The 18,736-nt window shown below is 42.8% G+C and overlaps 1 protein-coding gene across 2 annotated transcripts in view; it reads left to right on the top strand.

Annotated features, from left to right (window-relative positions):
* Window positions 1-18,736, top strand: part of WNT7B (Wnt family member 7B) — a 150,837-nt gene that overhangs the window by 99,904 nt on the left and 32,197 nt on the right. For both annotated transcript variants that reach the window (XM_026679255.2, XM_087969520.1), the window contains exon 2: window positions 1,532-1,758. In XM_026679255.2, the coding sequence (XP_026535040.1) occupies window positions 1,532-1,758 (227 nt within the window). The remainder of the gene's footprint in view (window positions 1-1,531; window positions 1,759-18,736) is intronic.

Here is an 18,736-nt window from a genome sequence, read left to right as displayed (position 1 = left end):
TCAACAGGGATTCATCTGAAATACTTCTAAGGGCTGGAACTTTTGCAAAATCAGCAAAATCCTGAGGCTTGAGGCTTAAACTCCTGGGATAGTATCGTCACTGTCCCTCGTGATGGTCTGTAACTCAGGGGTGTCAAACTCAAGGCCAGTGGGCTGAATCCAGCCCACAGGGTGCTTAGATCTGGCCTGAAAAGCCACCCTGGAAACAGTGAAGGACCGGCCTGCGGTGCCTCTTCCAGCAAAAATGGAGCTCGGTGGAGGGGCTCCGTTTTCGTTGGCAGGGGGTTGCAGGAGGCTGTTGCAGCCGAAAATGGAGTTTGGGAGCCCTTTTTCCCTGGCAGAGCGCTCAGGCCACCACAGGTGCCCACGACACAAGTGACGTTGAGCTGGCCACGCCCACCTGGCCACGCCCACCCCGGCCCCTCAAGGTCAAACACTACCCTGATGTGGCCCTCAATGAAATCGAGTTTGATACACCCCTGCTGTAACTCTTCTATGGACACCCCCACAATCTTCTTGATCCTTTATATCCGCCATATCAGCTATGTCCCCTTTCTTCTCTGCGTTGTGTTTTTGCTGACTCAAGACCTGGCTAGGATGACACAAAAGCCTGTTTCATCACAGAGGAACCAAACTATAGCCTTGCTTAATCAGCAGAAGAGTCCTGCTAGCCCAGCATCTCGTTTCCAAGAATTAGCTTCCCCCTTTGCCAGCAGCATTGTGGGATTCATACCCACAACCTTATAAATGGAAGGTAAATGAACTGAGGAGAGATCCCACTGGGAGCCAAGAATCTGAATGCCGTTTTGGATCCGTTCATGCCTGAGACAATGTACCACAGTATGCAAAGGGTTTAATGAAAATTATAAATGTGTCTGTTGCAATTACCGAAAATGCTTCTTTGACTAAACATTTGAGATGCTTTTCTGGACTGCTTGCAAACCATTTTCCAGGTCTGAAGAATTTGACTCTGAAATTTATGCTTACAAGCTCCTATTAATCATTCACCACTTCGTGTTTATAATAATGAGCATGAATGTTGGTCAAATAAAGCCATTCCCTGCTCTCTCTCTCTTTTTTTTTTCTGCTGTGGTTTAAAATTAGAAGGGACGAACTGCAGTCGTCCTGCTTTCTGCAGCCAGGCTGAGCCAAACCTTTCTATACTCAATGCGAATTTCAGCTGCGCCCGTTTCCAAAAATCCAAATCAAAGTTTAATATCAGCTTCTCGTATCTCCTCACTTCCTCATTTTATGGGCGACTGAGCCTGAAGGTGCCAACATTTTGTGAGGCAGATGGCACACGTGTTAAGTCTGGTCCAAGAGAACCAGGCGTTACCAAAAGTCACACAAGGCTTCCAGCTCAACTGCCAGAACAAAGAGGTTGAGATAAGTGAGTATAATTATAGGAGCCATTTTACAGTCCTTTCCCTCCTTCTGTAGACAATTGCCTTCTGCAGCCAGCTGCTCTAGCAAAGAATATAGAATGAATGGCTTCCCTCAATTCTCACGCTGCTTTTCTGCTTTTCTTCAGAGCGTTGTCATCGGTGGTGGCTTTGGGAGCGAACATCATCTGCAACAAGATTCCAGGCTTGGCCCCACGGCAGCGAGCGATTTGCCAGACCCGCCCCGATGCCATCATAGTTATTGGAGAAGGGGCCCAGATGGGAATCAATGAATGTCAGTACCAGTTCCGATATGGCAGGTGGAACTGCTCAGCACTGGGAGAAAAAACCGTCTTTGGTCAAGAGCTTCGAGTAGGTAAGGTTCTGTGTAAAGTAATGCTCCATATTTGGCAATTTTGTCTTCTGCCTTTCTTTCTACTAGTTTTTTTTAAATCACAGTATTATTTGTCCTCTGCCTGCCTGCCTTCCTTCCTTCCTTCCTTCCTTCCTTCCTTCCTTCCTTCCTTCCTTCCTTCCTTCCTTCCTTCCTTCCTTCCTTCCTTCCTCCTTCCCTCCCTCTTCCTTTTCCGCTTCTTCTTCCTTCTCCTCTGCCTCCTCTTCTCTCTCTCTCTCTCTCCCTCTCTTTCTTCCTCTTCCTCCTCCTTTTCTCTTTTTCTTTCTCTTCTTCCTCCTCCACTTAATTTTTTTTATTCAGGTGAATTTTTTTGGTAGGAGCTTTGAGGGATATTAATTTTAGAAGCAATGCCACAAGTCAAATCTAAACTTATTCACACTTAGATTAGCTCAAATGAAACCAGTGAATTGACCAACATTTGTTATTCATTTTAGTGGGGCGGATTCTGCATATGAGTGAGATCCTTGTTGAGCATTACAGGCTCCACATGTGGCCTTGGGGCTGTCTCTGCTCTTGCTGGGGTTACTGCAATGTGGAACACTCCTTCCCCTGCTCAGAGAGTCTGCAAATTGCTTTTCTTGCATGACTTGACCCATAGTTGCACCCATTTGAGCTTTATGACTCATTGCAGAATCCAGTCTGCCACCAGGACCAAAGGTTTATTCTTCCAAGCTTTTAGGCTTGTGCTGGAACCATCCAGTGATGGGATTCAATTTTTTTTACTAACAATAATGTGGGCGTGGCTTGGTGGGCATGGCAGAAAAAGGATACTGCAAAATCCACATTCCCTCCCCACCCCACTAACCTGCTTTCCAGCTCCATTCTCCTGTGCAGGGCAATGAAATAAGACCCAGCCGATCAGCTGGGACTCAATGGGAGGCAGAGAAGAGATATGGGTGAGGCCAGTCAGAGGTGGTATTGGCCGGTTCTCTGAACTGCTCAAAATTTCCTCTACCGGTTCTCCAGAATTGGTCAGAACCTGCTGACTACCAACCTCTGAACCCATCACTAGAGAATTTCTCTTTCTTTCCAGAATATGTGCCCTGGGCTGTTCTACATGTTGAATTTGTATTTATGAACCAACATAAACAACCAGGATCATGGGAAAGGATAGGGTGCCCATAGGATGTGGTCAGATAATCAAGAAGGTAGCTAGAATGGTGTGACCAAATCGCTGCTTTTTTTTAATGTACACATACAACTCATTATCCCACTCAATAGTAGTAACTGTGAGAGGGAACTCAGAGTCCTAGTGGACAATCATTTAAATATGAGCCAGCAGTGTGTTGCAGTTGCCAAAAAAGCCAACACAGTTCTAGGCTGCATAAATAGAGGGACAGAATTAAGATCACGTGAAGTGATAATATCATTTTATAATGCCTTGGTAAGGCCATACTTGGAATACTGCATCCAGTTTTGGTCATCACAGTGTAAAAAAGATGTTGTGACTCTAGAAAGAATGCAGAGAGGAGCAAACAAGATGATTAAGGGGGCTGGAGGCTAAAACATATGAAGAATGGTTGCTGGAACTGGGCATGGCTAGTCTAGTGAAGAGAAAGACCAGGGGAGACATGGTAGCAGTCTTCCAATATCTCAGAGGCTGCCACAAAGAAAAAGGAGTCAATCTATTCTCCAAAGGATCTGAGGGCAGGCCAAGAAGCAATGGGTGGTAACTAATCAAGGAGAGAAGCAACCTAGAACTAAGGAGACATTTCCTGACAGTTAGAACAATTAATCAGTGGAACAATTTCCTCCAGAAGTTGTAAATGTTCCAACACTGGAAGTTCTATTCTATTCTTTAAAAAGTTGCCATCATTACCATACCCTGTTGACACCTCTGAAGATGAGAGTGGGACAACATCATAAGAAGAACAAAGATTACATTCTCTAGTCCTGCCTTACATATAAGTAGAGATGATTTCTGGATCCAGTGCAATATATGCATGCTTAGTTAGGACAGTTTTACAAAATTAGGGATTGATGGCTATGAGTTACATCTCAACAAAGTTCTCGGATGTAACCATCTCATATTCAAGGTTGAGAAGCTAGGCATCACCCTTATCAATTCTTCTTCTTTGCGCCACTGCAAAAACCTTTAATTTTTTCCCCATTATTATTCTGTAGCAGAATAATGAAAGCTGTAAGACAAAAATAGCACATATCATTTCAGAGATATTTCCTTACCTAACCAGAGAAGCAGCATGATCACAGGCGGGCAAAAATGCAGTGGGCCTCGGAGCAATTTCTGACTTCCTGTAGGCTTCTCCATTGACATCAATTGTGGAAGCTGGCAGGAAGCATTAGAAATCATGGTTGCTTAAGTGCAGCTGCCCAGCCAGCTAATACAACTGGTCTGAAAATCCTTGAAATTTCAGTATGGGGTGTAATGGATCCCAGATTTTGGACACATAAGTTAACCCATTTGAGACAACTTGATTCAAAAATTTATTCCCTATGATGCACTATTTTAGCTAGTTGAAAACTGTAATAGTACACACACATACACACACACACACACACACACACACACACACACACAATCTGCTCTCGAATCTGTTCTTTAACATTTCTGTAAAATTTCTTCTGCCTATGTACAGGGGCCTTTGTGGGAAAGAATCAAGAGAGTTAAATGTTGGCCACAACTGAACAATTGCACCCCTGCCCCTTCTTATGTGCGATGCATGTGTGATACATGCAGAAAAGGGGGGGAGGGCTTGATTACATGGTTGCAGCTGCATCCAAGAATGTTGGTGGCACAGTGGTTAGAATGCGGTATTGCAGATTTAATTCTGCTGACTGCCAACTGCCAGCAGTTCAAATCTCACCGGCTCAAGGTTGACTCAGCTTTCTATCCTTCTGAGGTTGGTAAAATGAGGACCCAGATTGTTGGGGGCAATATGCTGCCTCTGTAAACCGCTTAGAGAGGTCTGTAAAGCACTATGAAGCGGTATATAAATCTAAGTGCATTTGCTAATTGTATCTTGACTCTCACCCACACCTCTGTGGGAATTGATGAAGGTTGAACTGTTGGGTTCTTGATGTTGTCTGAGCTTGGTTGGCTTCTTCCAAACATCTGGTTATCAGACTAGGGAACTTCATCAGTGCAGGGGAGAGTGGGGTCCAATCTTGGTTGGGGTGGATTACTTTTTTTTGATAGTTCCTTAATTGGAGTATTGTTTCTTCCCTGGCTGAAACACATCAGATATAATATTAAGGAAGAAACAATGCCCACCTCATCTCCATACAATAGCTATCAACACCTTTTGGTTAGGGTAAGGCTATTTGGAATAATAGGAACTACTTGTAGATGATGGTGGTAATCAGATACAAGAAACAATATGAATCAGCCTCGGTGGTACAGTGGTTAGAGTGCAGTACTTCAAACTTCTCCTGCTGATTGCCAGCTGCCTGCAATTTGGCAGTTCAAATCCCACCAGGCTCAAGATTGACTCAGCCTTCCACCCTGCTGAGGTGGGTAAAATGAGGACCCAGATTGTTGGGGGCAAAAGGCTGACTCTGTGAACCGCTTAGAGAGGTCTGTAAAGCACTATAAAGCAGTATATAAGTCTAAGTGCTAATTGCTATTGCTAATATGAGGGCTATTGCTATCCATTTGCATCTGCTCAAAATTATTTTCCAAACCTGGTGGTGTCAGAAATCACATTCCATCTTCTACTTCAATGGTGATAAATGAGAAAACATTTAAGAGGGTTGGGTGTGGGGTTTTTTGGCCATTATTTGTATATTATTCATACCTTGCATCTTTACTGTACTATTTAGAATAGATAATGAGGAACTTTTTATTAATGGTAATGAGTCCACAAATCCAATTATTGGAAATCTTCAACCCTGCATTTCAGTAGGTGTTGTTTGTACATTTTAAGCATTCGTTCAGTTGCCCCCATCCTTCACAACAATAGCCTGTAATAAAACATAGTTTGTGACCTTCATGACCTCGTCAAGGATTGAGGTTACCTGCACCCCAAATAGGGAAGTGGCAAAAAAAGAGTGAGATTAAATACCTTTTGGAATATGGTGGCTACACATTCCCCTGTCCATTTTGCGTTGAAAAGATTTGAACTTGTGGGATTGCTTTGCATCTGGATTCATGCCTACTTGTACCTTTTCATTGTCTGTTTTTAATACTCTGAATGGCTAGAACCCTTGCTTTTAAAAAGAAAAAAACCCTGAAAACTTCAGGACAGAGAATTGCACAATAACATAACATTCTTTTTCTATACTTGCATGGAAGTTATTTGTCGTATATATAGTAGGTAGGCATATAGGTATGTCCTCTAGTTACGATCTTAATTGACCCTGCCCATTATGGTTATTGTCATAATTGTTGTAAAATTAAAAACCAATTTTAGGACTGTTTTGTGGTAGTCATTCAGTGAACCCATTGTTTTGCTATGGAGTGGTTTTGCCGAAAACCGAAGTTTGGCAAAACTGTTGTAAAACACGGACATGTGATCATGAGATAATGCCAATAGCCATAAATGCAACCATAGAACATAGAACAACATAGTTGGAAGGGACCTTGGAGGTCATCTAGTCCAACCCCCTGCTCAAGCAGGAGAGTTTTTACCATTTCAAACAAATAGCTGTCCAGTCTATTCCTGAAAGCCTCCAGTGATGGGGCACCTATAACTTCCAAAGGCAAGCCCTTCCACTGGTTGATTGTTCTCATTGTTAGGAAATTTCTCCTTAGTTCTAGGTGTCTCCTTTCCTTGACTAGTTTCCCTCCATCATTTCTTGCCTTGCCTTCTGGTCCTTTGGACAATAGTTTCCCTTCCTCATCTTTGTGGCAGCCCCTCAAATACTGGAAAACTGCTTGTTGCCAATCACATGAAATGCAGGCATCAGAATTTTGGATCTGGTACGACCTTTTTCAGGTAGGCCGTAACTTTGAACTGTTGCTAATAGACTCGTCATAAGTTGATAACTATCTCTGCAGTAGTTTTAATATCCTTACTCTATGGCTCCATTTATTGAAGAGAAGGAGGAAGAGAGATCTTAAATCAAGTTTGACAATTTTGATAAATGAGAAATGATTTTACCTTTAAAATTATTATTCATGCTGGGATTTGTCCGTTCCTTTGTTTCAGATTACGTAGTATTGGCACTGGTATTTAACTGGATAAATACCATTAATGTCAAGTTAACGTTATGCTTATTTATTGCAAAATATATTTGTTTCTATTATGGGAAAGCTACCTTGCGGATATCTTTTCAATCTAATAAAAACATTGAGAATGTTAAGGAAGCCGGAAATAATTGGAGAGAGAGACAGAAAAGAGGACAATCTGGATAATTTTATAATGTAAGGCAGAAGCATGCTGTATTACTTTCTGAGTACTAAGAAAGCATATTTTGAATTGTACTGAAGCTGATTCACATTAAGGCCAGGCTGTGAATATTGGTCCCTATAAGTATTTTATTGTTGATGAGTAATAAAATGTTTTTCTGCAGGAAAACTTTGAGCAAGAAAGCACTTTTCAACAAAAAAATACAGAGGGATATTTTTATTAATCTCTATCTATAAAAGCGAAATACCACTCATGCATCATCACAAAATCTCCAGAACCGTAAAGCCTACAAACTTGAAATTTGGCATGTATGTTCCTCTTGGCTTCTAGGTGCTCACTAAGAAAGGATTTTTCAAAATGACCATCAGAGCATTAGTATTTCCTATGCTATTATTGTTAACACGCTCTGATGCTAAGGAGTTCTACTCCCCTTTCCCACCTGAAAAGAAATCTGTTCCAAATGCAAAACACAAGCAGAGGAGTTTTTTTCAGTTTCAGTTTCACAGCACCAAGCAGCTTTAGTATAGAACAGTTGAGCTAAGCCACGCCCAGGCTCCTTGCTGTCTCCTTCTTGCTCACAAAGCAAATACTCTTTCAGTTTCCAAACAGCCCTCAACTCTCTTACACACTGACAGGATGTTAGCCAGATGAATACTGATGGATGCTGGTAGGCAGAGGCAGAATTTCCCCCCCTTATTTTCCTCCCCAAAAACTAAGCCTGACCACATAGTTTCATAGTGAAGCACGGGTATCGAGCTAGTGTACTTATAATTAAATTAGCAATTATTTTATAATGTTGTTACAAAACAGCAGCTGATATAGTACTGTATTCCAGCCAAGTATAATGTTGCAGTGTAAAATCAAAGTCTAAATCGGCATTTCTCAAATTTGACTAGAAGATACGTGGCTTTCAATGTGCTGGCTGGAGAATTCTGGGAACTGTTAAGTTAAGTTTGAAAAACACGGCTCTAAAATAAAACATGGAATAGTGTTAATTCCAGGGGCACAGGGAGGGGAAAAATGTCCAATAATTCAAAATGGAGGCTACAACCACATGATCACAGCTTCCACCTCTACTTTTTTTTAAGCTTCGTGGCAAATAGCCCTCATAATGCTATGTGTTAAACATAAACATATGGAATATTATATGTTTATTTCAAAGCAACATCACAAGGACCAGTAAAAAGCAAGTTTATTGTTAATGTGTTTGAACTTCAGAAGATTTGCTTCCAAGGGCCATCCTGGTTGGAATCAGTTTCAGCAAACCCGTGATATGACTCTTCTAGCACACAACTGAACCAAAGAATTCAGTTGAGTGATATGTGGGCCACGTTCACCCCCTGTAAGGTCTTTCAAATAATCTTGTGTGCACATAAGATGCGTCAAGACTCTTGTTGTGGTTTGCCGGCAGCCTGTGCAGACAGCAGCAGAATCGGATAGTGGGGAAGAACAGGGACCAGTCCGGGAGTCTGGGGAGGACTCGGATGAGGGTCCTGCGTCCAATACAGAGATGGGGCCAGGACCATCTTGGGAGTATTGTGCTGACTCCGGAGCCTCCAGAATCTGGCAGCAGAGAGGCAGAGGAACAAGGGGAGCCTGTTCCCACTGTGCGTGTGCGCAGAGCTGCCAGAAGGCAAGACCAGCTAAGACAAAAGGGGCGACACAGGAGTAAAGCTTGGAGGTGATTGCCCCTCCCATACGGTATAAAGTTAGTGCAAAGGTAGAGAAACCTTTGCAGGAAGCAAAGTCATTCATTCTATGCAGATTAATCCTTGAAGCTCTGTGTGGACTGTGTACTTCGGTTGGTTTTTTATTGTTCATTTGGCACTCTAGTTGTTGGCAGCAATTCAAAGGAGATAAAGGTGGGTGCTTATCTCGAGGGACTGTTTGGGACTCATTACAGGCTGGGAATGAGCATAATTCCCAGCATTGAAATAAAACAAGAGTTGTTTGGACTAAGGGTGCGCTTAATTACGGTCTCAGGAAACCTCTAAATTTGTCCTGGTGTGGGGTCCTTGGTGCTCTCTGAGTTTGATGGCTTTCTTGCAGATGTTTCATTACCTAACTAGGTAACATCATCAATTCAACTCTGAGTTACAGATATTCTCTTCTATTGTCCTGGGTATGTTTCATGAATTCCCAGCTGATGAATGTTCAGTGAGAAAAAGGCATATGAGCAGCCTTATTTGTGGTGGTGCAGTGGTTGGAATGCAGTATTGCAGGCTAATTCTGTTGACTACCAGGGTTCAATCCTCACCGGCTCCAGGTTGACTCAACCTTCCCTCCTTCCGAGGTCGGTGAAATGAGGACCCAGATTCTTGGAGGCAATAGGCTGACTCTGCAAATCGCTTAGAGTGGACTGTAAAGCACTTGGAAGCGGTATATAAGTCTAAATGCTATATTCTGAAGATAAATCAAGGAGTGGAATGAGATCTGGTAGAGGTATCCATAGGAGGGGTAAAAAAGTCAAGTTGATAACTACAACTATAATCCAACACCTGCCCCTTTTTACATGCATCTCTGTCTTTAATAATCTGAAAAAGCTGGGCTGACCATTGCAGTCCTGACAGTTTTCTCAAGCAGATTCTGATCCACCACAAAACTCATTCAGTGCATGATGATGTTCCATATTAGAGGCCAGCAATAAGGCTTTGGTCTCATTTCCACTGTTCCTCTGGTCAATTGAATCCTTTTTTAAAAAAAATAAGGAGGTCTTTCAAATATGGCTGCCATCCAAAGGGAGGAGTGTGCTCTGCAAAATGTCCCATGCTTTGTCCGAAAGAAATGGTTAAATCCCAGGTAGCTAAGTGTCCTATGGATTGAGCTACAATCTCCAGGATCCCATTGTGGCCGTTTAGTAGCCTGGAAGTTCTGGAAGTTGAGGTTCTATCACTCAAAGAACATGGGATCAGGAAGAGTTGGATCAAATTGGCCGTGTTTTAGAGCAGGCGCCTTCAAACTTGACAGCTTTAAGACTTGTGGACTTCAACTCCCAGAATTCTTCCTCCAGTCATGTTAGCTCAGGAATTCTGGGAGTTGAAGTCCACAAGTCTTAAACTTGCCAAATTTGAAGACCCTTGTTTTAGAGACACGTCCTTCATTAGGAAGATCCCTGCTACCACATTAGACAACTCACCCCTTTAGCTAAGAATAATCAAATGTGACTGGAACTTTTAGAGGAATCAAACCGATCCACATTTTGGTACAGACAAATCTTGACTAATGCCCTAAGACAAGGGTCTTCAAACTTGGCAAGTTTGAGACTCGTGAACTTCAACTCCCAGAATTCCTGAGCTAACATGACTGGAGGAGGAATTCTGGGAGTTGAAGTCCACAAGTCTTAAAGCTGTCAAGTTTGAAGGCCCCTGCCCTAATATATGAATCGGAGCAACAATTTTAGGTCTTGGCATTGCTCTGAACCTAGCCATGTAATCCCCACCCCATCTAGAAATAATACCCAAAATTGCTGGGAAATTGCACTGAGGGGAAAATCACAGCAGAAGTGAACAGGGGCTGCATGAGAATAATATCAATTTTGGGATGAGACGCGATAAAGGGCCTTTTTAGATGAAACCAAAGGCAAATTATATTGCAAGCCAAAAGACAACAGGCCTTGTTTTTTCCAGTTTGCCAATGTGTGCCAGTGCCAAATGATTTGCAATCCCCAAATTCCACAGAGGTGTCTCAGAATGCACAGCAGCATTTAGGTTTCTGCCACATGCCATCCGGCACCCCAATTGCCAGCAAGTCGGGGCAATGAAACGATCCATCATGCGAAAGCACTCCCAAGTTCTACTCTGACATTGCTTTGAAGCTGTAAATTAGCAGAAAGCAATATAAGCCGTGGAATTATTGTCAAGCGGCTTAGAAGCAGGGGTGGGCGGGTTAAAGGCTGACTTGCATAGCTCGCAGACAGAAGGTGATCTCGAGATGATGTTTTTGGTGATGAGATAAGATAAAGAGGTGACTTTGCTACCGCGAAAGAGGAGGAGACACTCAGAAGGCACTGGCTGGATACCGTAATAAAACGCTCAAGATTCCAGCTTGCGTCTAGGTGCATTGCTGAAGCCACATCAAGAAGGATTTTTCTTCCTCCAGGCTGCTGGAGTTTCAAGTAACACGTCCCTCTGAACTCCGATGGCACATTTATTGAGCTGCAAGGTCAGCCAGGAAGCTACCTCTCCACATTCCATTCAAATCTCTCTCTCTCTTCTCTAGGCCTGCTATGAAAAAAAGAAAAAAGTTGCATGTATCTGCCACTATGGAGGAGCCAAGGGGGTCTCCTCATTTTTGACTGCCTGGTGTTTGCAACTCAAGGGTCACGCTAACCTTATGGCCACTTCTTACAAGCCACCTTTTCTTTCTTTCTTTTTTTAAAATAAATTTTACTGAGTTTTCACCTTTTGGGGCTCTATCAAGCCATAGGAATCACAGAGAAGAGGAAACTTCCAACATCAAGGTTGATGCTCTGCCCCGACACGCACATGGAGGTTCCATTTTGATCGCATTCTATATAAAACGAATTCTATATACATTTTTTGCAGTTGTTTGTGGCATCGGTTATTCCATTTTTCTGTACACACACACATATAAAATTTACAATTACATTATTACACTTTTATGTTATCTTTTCTTTCCATTGTCTAACCAGACATACAGTTTTTCCCAGACTGTATAGCATTCTTTTTCTTCTCTCTCCTGCACTTCCATTGTAAGCTTGTTCATTTCTGCGCAGTCCATTACTTTCTTTATGATCATATCGTCTGTGGGGCTACCATCTAATTTCCAATTTTGAGCATATATTATCCTAGCCACTGTTAATATATGTGTTATTAAGTATTCAATATCTTTAGAATATTCACCTCTAGTTATCACTGGTAGAAATGTTTTGGGTTTGGGTACTATCTTTAAGCCTGTTATTTCCTGTAACCAGATCTTTTATTCCAAAATTTCTTTGCTTTTGGGCAGGTCCACCACATGTGAAAGAAGGTACCTGCCAGCAATAAAACATTTTGTACAAATGTTCTTTGCATGAGGCTGCCATTGTTAATTTGTAATTTTTCATCCATAATTTTCGCAATCTTCTAATTGTATACTGTATCCAAATTTTTTCATCCAGGACAAGCCACCTTTTCTGTTTGGGTGTCTCAGTTCCAATATTTATTTTTGGATCAGCAAGACATCCCTAACAAGTTCTATGGAACCTTCAGCCCACCATCCTAGACAGGGGTGTCAAACTCGATTTCATTGAGGGCCGCATCAGGGTTGTGTTTGACCTCGGGGGACCAGGGGGGTGCAGGGCCAGAGTGCGATGGCCCAGCTTGACGTCACTCATGTCGGGGCACCTGTGGTGGACCGAGTGCTCTGCCAGTGAAAATGGGCTCCTGAGCTCTATTTTTTGCTACGATGGCCTCCTGCAACCCTCTGCCAGTGAAAACAGAGCTCAGGAGGGCCACACGCTGGCAGAGGCACCACAGGCCGGTCCTTTGCTGTTTCCATGGCGTCCCTGTGGGCCAGATCTAAGCACCCCATGGGCCGAATCCAGCCTTGAGTTTGACACCCTTGATCTAAGAGCACTTATTTCCCAGTCAGACTACACAGATAGTCCTTGACTTACCATTACAATTGAGCCCCAGATTTCTCTTCCCGAGGCATTTGTTAAGTGAGTTTTGCCCCACTTTTTGACTTTTCTTGCCACATTTGATTAGATTGTACACAATCAAAATTTCTCCCCCTCTGGAGAAGAGTCTTCAGAATGAGAGAATGTGGGTGGCTTCTTTCCTGCAGGAACTTCTCTCTTATCCTGGGCATGATGATGTCCTTTTCTTTCCAGACCCCAATTCCCCCTGATAGCAAAGGGCCCATCAACCTGGAAGATGTTGTAATCAGTGGTGTGATTCAAATTTTTTTTACTACCGGTTCTGTGGGCGTGGCTTGGTGTGCATGGTGTGGCTTGGTGGGCGTGGCAGAGGAAGGATACTGCAAAATCCCCATTCCCTCCCCACCTCACTAACCTGCTTTCCAGCTCCATTCTCCTGCGCAAGGCAACCAAAGAAGACCCAGATGATCAGCTGAGACTCAAGGGGAGGCAGAGAATAGACGGGGGCGGGGCCAGTCAGAGTCAGAGGTGGGATTTGCCGGTTCTCTGAACTACTCCAAAGTTCTGCTATGGGTTCTCCAGAACTGGTCAGAACCTGCTGAATACCACCTCTGGGTTAGTATTTGGATGGGAGATTGCGAGTACCTAGGCAGAGGTAGCCACTTCCATATTTGACCAAGTGAATGCATCCTAGAAATCAAACTCAGACTTGTTCTCTGGGGAATTCTGGGTGTTAAAGCACATTTTTTTAAATTGCTGAGGTTGAGAAACAATGACCCATATAATGTACAATGTCTTAAATTATCAATTGCTTTCAGATAACCTTCTCTCGGTCTACCTGAAGCTAATGAAAGATACAACATAAGCAATGGGATTCAAATTTTTTCACTACCGGTTCTGTGGGCAGGGCAGGGGAGGGATACTGTAAAATCTCCAATCAGAGGTGGTATTTGCTGGTTCTCCAAACTACTCAAAATTTCCACTACCGGTTCTCCAGAACTGGTCAGAACCTGCTGAAGACCACCTCTGATTGTCACATTTCATCTATATCTCTCTCTCTGACTCTCTAAACATCTTCAGGTTAGCCTCCTTGATTCAAAGGAATCAGTTTGTTAACTGAGCTTGTTTCGCTGAGCATAAACTCAAAATAGTCTGTTGATACTACGCAATTACTCAAAGCACCTATCTCACTATCTTTACGCCAGTTATTGTTGGCAACAGGCAGGGTTTTTTTAAACATAACTTTTAGGAATTACATAACATACATATAATCACTGGTTTATATTTTTAGAGTTTTGAGCTGGCATGCTCTTTCCTTGTGAAACTCTGTTCCTGTTTGTCCTCCTGTTCATTTTCTGGGGTTGCAAGCTGCTGTAAATTGGACAGAGGGGTTGGACTAGAAGACCTTCAAGGTCCCTTCCAACCTAACTATTCTCTATTCTGCGTTCTTTTTCAACCTGTCTTGGCTGGCACTCAGTGAGATTCTGAAATTAAGAATATTCCTATCTTTGTAAGATGTGCTTTACGATATTTATCTCTGGTGGTTTAAAATGTTGTTGAGTACATGATTTTAAGATTCTGACTATTTTATTACTATTCCCTGAGAGTCTTGAGTTAGAAGTTAAAGATTCCTTCAAAATGCAGTAGAGGGTTTGCTCCTCTGAAACAAGCATTGAGTTTAATTAGTCCCAACAAGATCAATTTTGCAGTTCATTAATGAAATTTATCTGGAGTAAGCTAATATATTACTGGGTACATTTCTATCTTTCTATATGGCCTTTGTTTCTCCCCCACCCCTTGTTTTAATCCTCAGTTGAATTCCATATTACATTAAACATTGGGGACTTAGTGAAAATTGTGAGTAGTGGGCCAAAGGACTCCAGGTGAAAATCCGATACTTCTTCCTTATTGCTAAATACAGAAAGTTCTCAACTTACAACTGTTGGTTTAGTGACTGTTCAAAGTTTCGACACCGAAGAAAGTAACTTATGACCATTTTTGACACTTATGACAGTTGCTGCCTCCGCCTGGTTATGTGATCAAAATTGGGGTACTTGGCAACTGGCCTGTATTTATGACAGTTGCAATGTCCCAGGGTCACATGATCACCATTTATAACAGGGGTCTTCAAACTTGATAGCTTTAAGTCTTGCGGACTTCAACTCCCAGAATTCTTCCTCCAGTCATGTTAGCTCAGGAATTCTGGGGGTTGAAGTCCACAAGTCTTCAACTTGCCAAGTTTGAAGTCCCTTGGTTTATAACCTTCCCAGCTGGCCTTCCTACAACCAAAGCCAACTCAGAAAGCCAGATTCACTTAACGATTTAAAAAGCAGCTTAACAACTGTGGCTGTAAAATGGGGGCAAAAAACTCATTTAACAACTTCCTTGCTTAGCAGTGGGAATGTTGAGCTCAATTGTGGTCCATTTTGGGCATTCTTTTTCATTCTTGATGCCATTTGATATATGGTGTGAAGTATTAGATCGAACTGATGAACTTGCAACTAAGAACAATAATTTATCTCTTTCTGTTTTATTGACTGTATTGTAATTTTTCCGTTTGATTGTTATGTGCTGCCAGGAGATATTGAGAGCTGGGTGGCGTAGAACTTTAATAAATTATTATTATTGATCGCAATTTATACAGGTTGATTTATGAGCACGATGCATCCTGGAATTGTAGTCATGTTATCACAGGTCTGTGGAGAGGAAATTGCAACTTGAAGGATAGGCTGTAAATAGCTTCTTAAAGTCTGAATGGTCCTTAAATGACCAGTCACAAGTTGAGGACTTTACTACATATGTAATATGCATAGTACATATTATATATGCCCATGTATATGGGATATACAGTCATCTACATTTGTTATTATGCAGCATCACATAATAATATATTTAACACATAACTTAGAGTATTTGATGGTTGATAATTTATGTAAGGTTTTATGTTTAATACCTGACAGGTAAGAGATATTAATCATATAAATTCTGCCATATTAAGGACAATTGAATTTATTTATTTTTCTTTTAAAATGACCTATCTCTTCCTTCCGATACTTCCTTGTGTAAATCATTGGAAAGATTGTCCAATCACCCAGGGGCATCAAAGACAAGATCCCAAAAGGGAAGACTGCATATCCGACCATGCAGTCAAAGCTTGCTCCTTCTTTATGTGTCTGATACATGTGAAACTTGTTTAAAAAGTGGGAGGGGCTTTGGCCGTGCTTTGCAGATGCCATCTTAGCTATTTCAACACTCCTGCAGTAGGGTTTGCTTTTCCTTAATGCAGATTTCCCAACCACGGCAACCTTAAGACCCATGGACTTCAACCCCTAGCACAAGGGTCTTCAAACTTGGCAAGTTGAAGACTTGTGGACTTCAACACCCAGAATTCCTGAGCTAACCTGACTGGAGGAGAAATTCTGGGAGTTGAAGTCCACAAATCTTAAAGCTATCAAGTTTGAAGACCTCTGCCCTACAATTCTATAGCTAAGGAATTCTGGGAGCTGAGGTTCTCCTGTCTTATAATAGCCAAGGTTGGGGAATCCTTCTTTTAAAAAAAATGATCATCACATTTGTGGATCCAAGAGTTACAGTGGAAGAGTCAAGACAAACTCTTTCCTCTCCACTCAAGCTCATGTCAAACAGTTGTCAGATATCCTTAACTGCTCTGTTCAGCCCTTCAGGAGTTAATTAGGCCATGCTGTCTGAATTCTGCTGGGTGCAGAATTTTTGCCTTCAGCACTTTGCTGTGTCGTGACTTGAACCGGAGCTGCAAAAGTCTTCCTAAGAAAAATAAGCAAGATATGTCAAGACCTCACTATTAATGTTCAAGACTGGATGTCTTCTCCTTCCTGATTATTTATACCTCTGTAATTGTTAGAGGTGCCTTATGCAATAACCCCAAGGGAATGATGGGTTATGATGTAGTTAATATACTCTAATATTAGAGCAACAGCAGCCAGCAAGGACCCTACACAATACAGGTGTGACCTACAGCACATTGTCCTTCATTTTAGGACATCTATCATCATTCAGTTTAATTTCTTCCTTTGCAGTTGCCCCAAAATACATGAGGACTATTGGCATGGGCATTCCAGTATAGCCAATCCAGTCAACATACATAACTATATGCCTAGAAAATATTAAAATATCCAAGCAGAGGGTAACACAACATTAAACCATTGACTTTGGGTTGTGGGGGGGTTGTTTGTTTGTTTTTTTATCTTGTGGGCAAATAAGACTTGGTATCATGCCCTTAACCGCCGCCCCGGAGTCTGAATCTGAGGAGGAAGCTGAACAGCCATCAGGGAGTGGGAGTGTGGCTACGTTGGCTGTGGAGGAAACTGGAGAAGGGCAAAGTCAGGCTGGGCAGAGCAGGAAAAAGGTAGAACAAGGGAGAGGGGGTTCAAAGGAAGACCAAGGCCCACCCCCTCTTCATCCTAGGGCACACAGGAAAGAATGGAGAAGAGAGCAATGTGGGTTGCGTGGCTTACGAGGGAAGAAAGGGCCCTGATTCCCTTCACAAAGCACACCTGGGAAGGGAGTTTAAAGGAGAACCAGTTGGGAGGGGCGTTTGTTGGGAACAAATGTTGAGTTTATCTTGTGTTGGTTGCTGTTATCTGAGTTCCTGGCATCCTCCCAACTGGTTTGATTTACAACTTTGTTACTTCATTTCTGGAACTTCGTACCTTGCTCTGCTGGAATTATTTATAATTTAAAGTTTTCAGTTTACAATGTTTGGACTGGAATATCTGCAGCCAAAGGCTGGTGCAGGTTCATGGGAGAGTTTTTCTCCAGACCGGAAGATAACCGGGTCATTGGGGGCAAAGTTGGAGCTAATAAAGGGATCTCTATTTATTATCTTGCTTTGTTGCCTTTGTGCCACGCCCCAGGTCATCACACTTGGATGTATGCCAGTGAGACTTGGACTGTATACAGGAGGCACTCTAGGCAACTGAACCACTTCCACACGATCTGCCATCGCAGACTTCTGAGGATCCAGTGGCAGGACAAGGTGTCAGACACAGAAGTCCTCTCCAGAGCAGGCCTGCTGATGAAAGCCTAGACAGGCTGGCCAGGCCATGTTGCAAGGATGCCAGACCACCGCATCCCTAAACAGCTCCTCCATGGTGAGCTGTCTCAAGGAAAGCGATCACAAGGAGGACAAAGGAAGCGATACAAAAACACGTTAAAAGCCTCTTCCAAGTCCCTGGACATCGACATCACCTCCTGGGAAACCGTGGCACAAGATTGATTGACATTGCGCACGTTGGTCCACCAAGGCTGCCAGACATTTGAAGAACTACCACAGCTCAAAAGAAGCAAGCACTCTGCAAAGCCAGTGCTGCAAATGCTGCAACAATGATGCTCGCACATGTCTGCCTGACATGTGGCAGAACATTCTGTGCCCGTATAGGCCTTACCAGCCACCTGAGGACACACTGTGGACAGCCCATAACCCGTTAGATGTCAAAGTTCTCTTCAAACACGATGGACGAACATCATTATCTTGTGGGCAAAAAACCCCACACTTGTAGCAAAAGGCTATTCTTGGCTGGACATCGGAATTTACAGTCTGAAAACAAGCCAACTCGGGTGACTGGCTTGGGTTTTTTTTGCCAGCAAGTAAGGAACAGGATATGTTTTTGCAGCATCTGAAGATGTGCAATCATGTATCATGATGTGTCACTTACAGGGGCAGGGGTGGGATGCTACCGTTCTGCCTGGCTCTATAGAACTGGTAGCTCTGAAGAGCAGCAAAACCAAACTGGTTCTGTTTGCTGCTGTTTGGCCCACCTGCCCGCCCAGGCTCTTACCTGTCCTTTATTTCCTGCTTTTTCATCCTCAGCTGCTTTGCGCAGCACAGCTGTGGTTGAAAAAGCAGGAAGAAAGAGGCTTTTCAAATGCTGTGCACCTGCGCACTGCACTTTTCAGCTCTCCAGGAGGCACAGCTTAAGGTTTTTTTTACACGCACGCGCAGAACGTAGTCACTGAACTGGTAGTAACACCAGTTGATTCCCAACCCTGTACA

The sequence above is a fragment of the Notechis scutatus genome, chromosome 6 (genome assembly GCF_049901735.1).
Source record: "Notechis scutatus isolate UNSWTSFEM ecotype Mainland chromosome 6, rNotScu1.2, whole genome shotgun sequence".
Classification (NCBI taxonomy): domain Eukaryota; kingdom Metazoa; phylum Chordata; class Lepidosauria; order Squamata; family Elapidae; genus Notechis; species Notechis scutatus.
The sequence above is the reverse complement of the archived record's forward strand: the minus strand, read 5'-3'. Positions and strand labels throughout refer to the sequence as shown.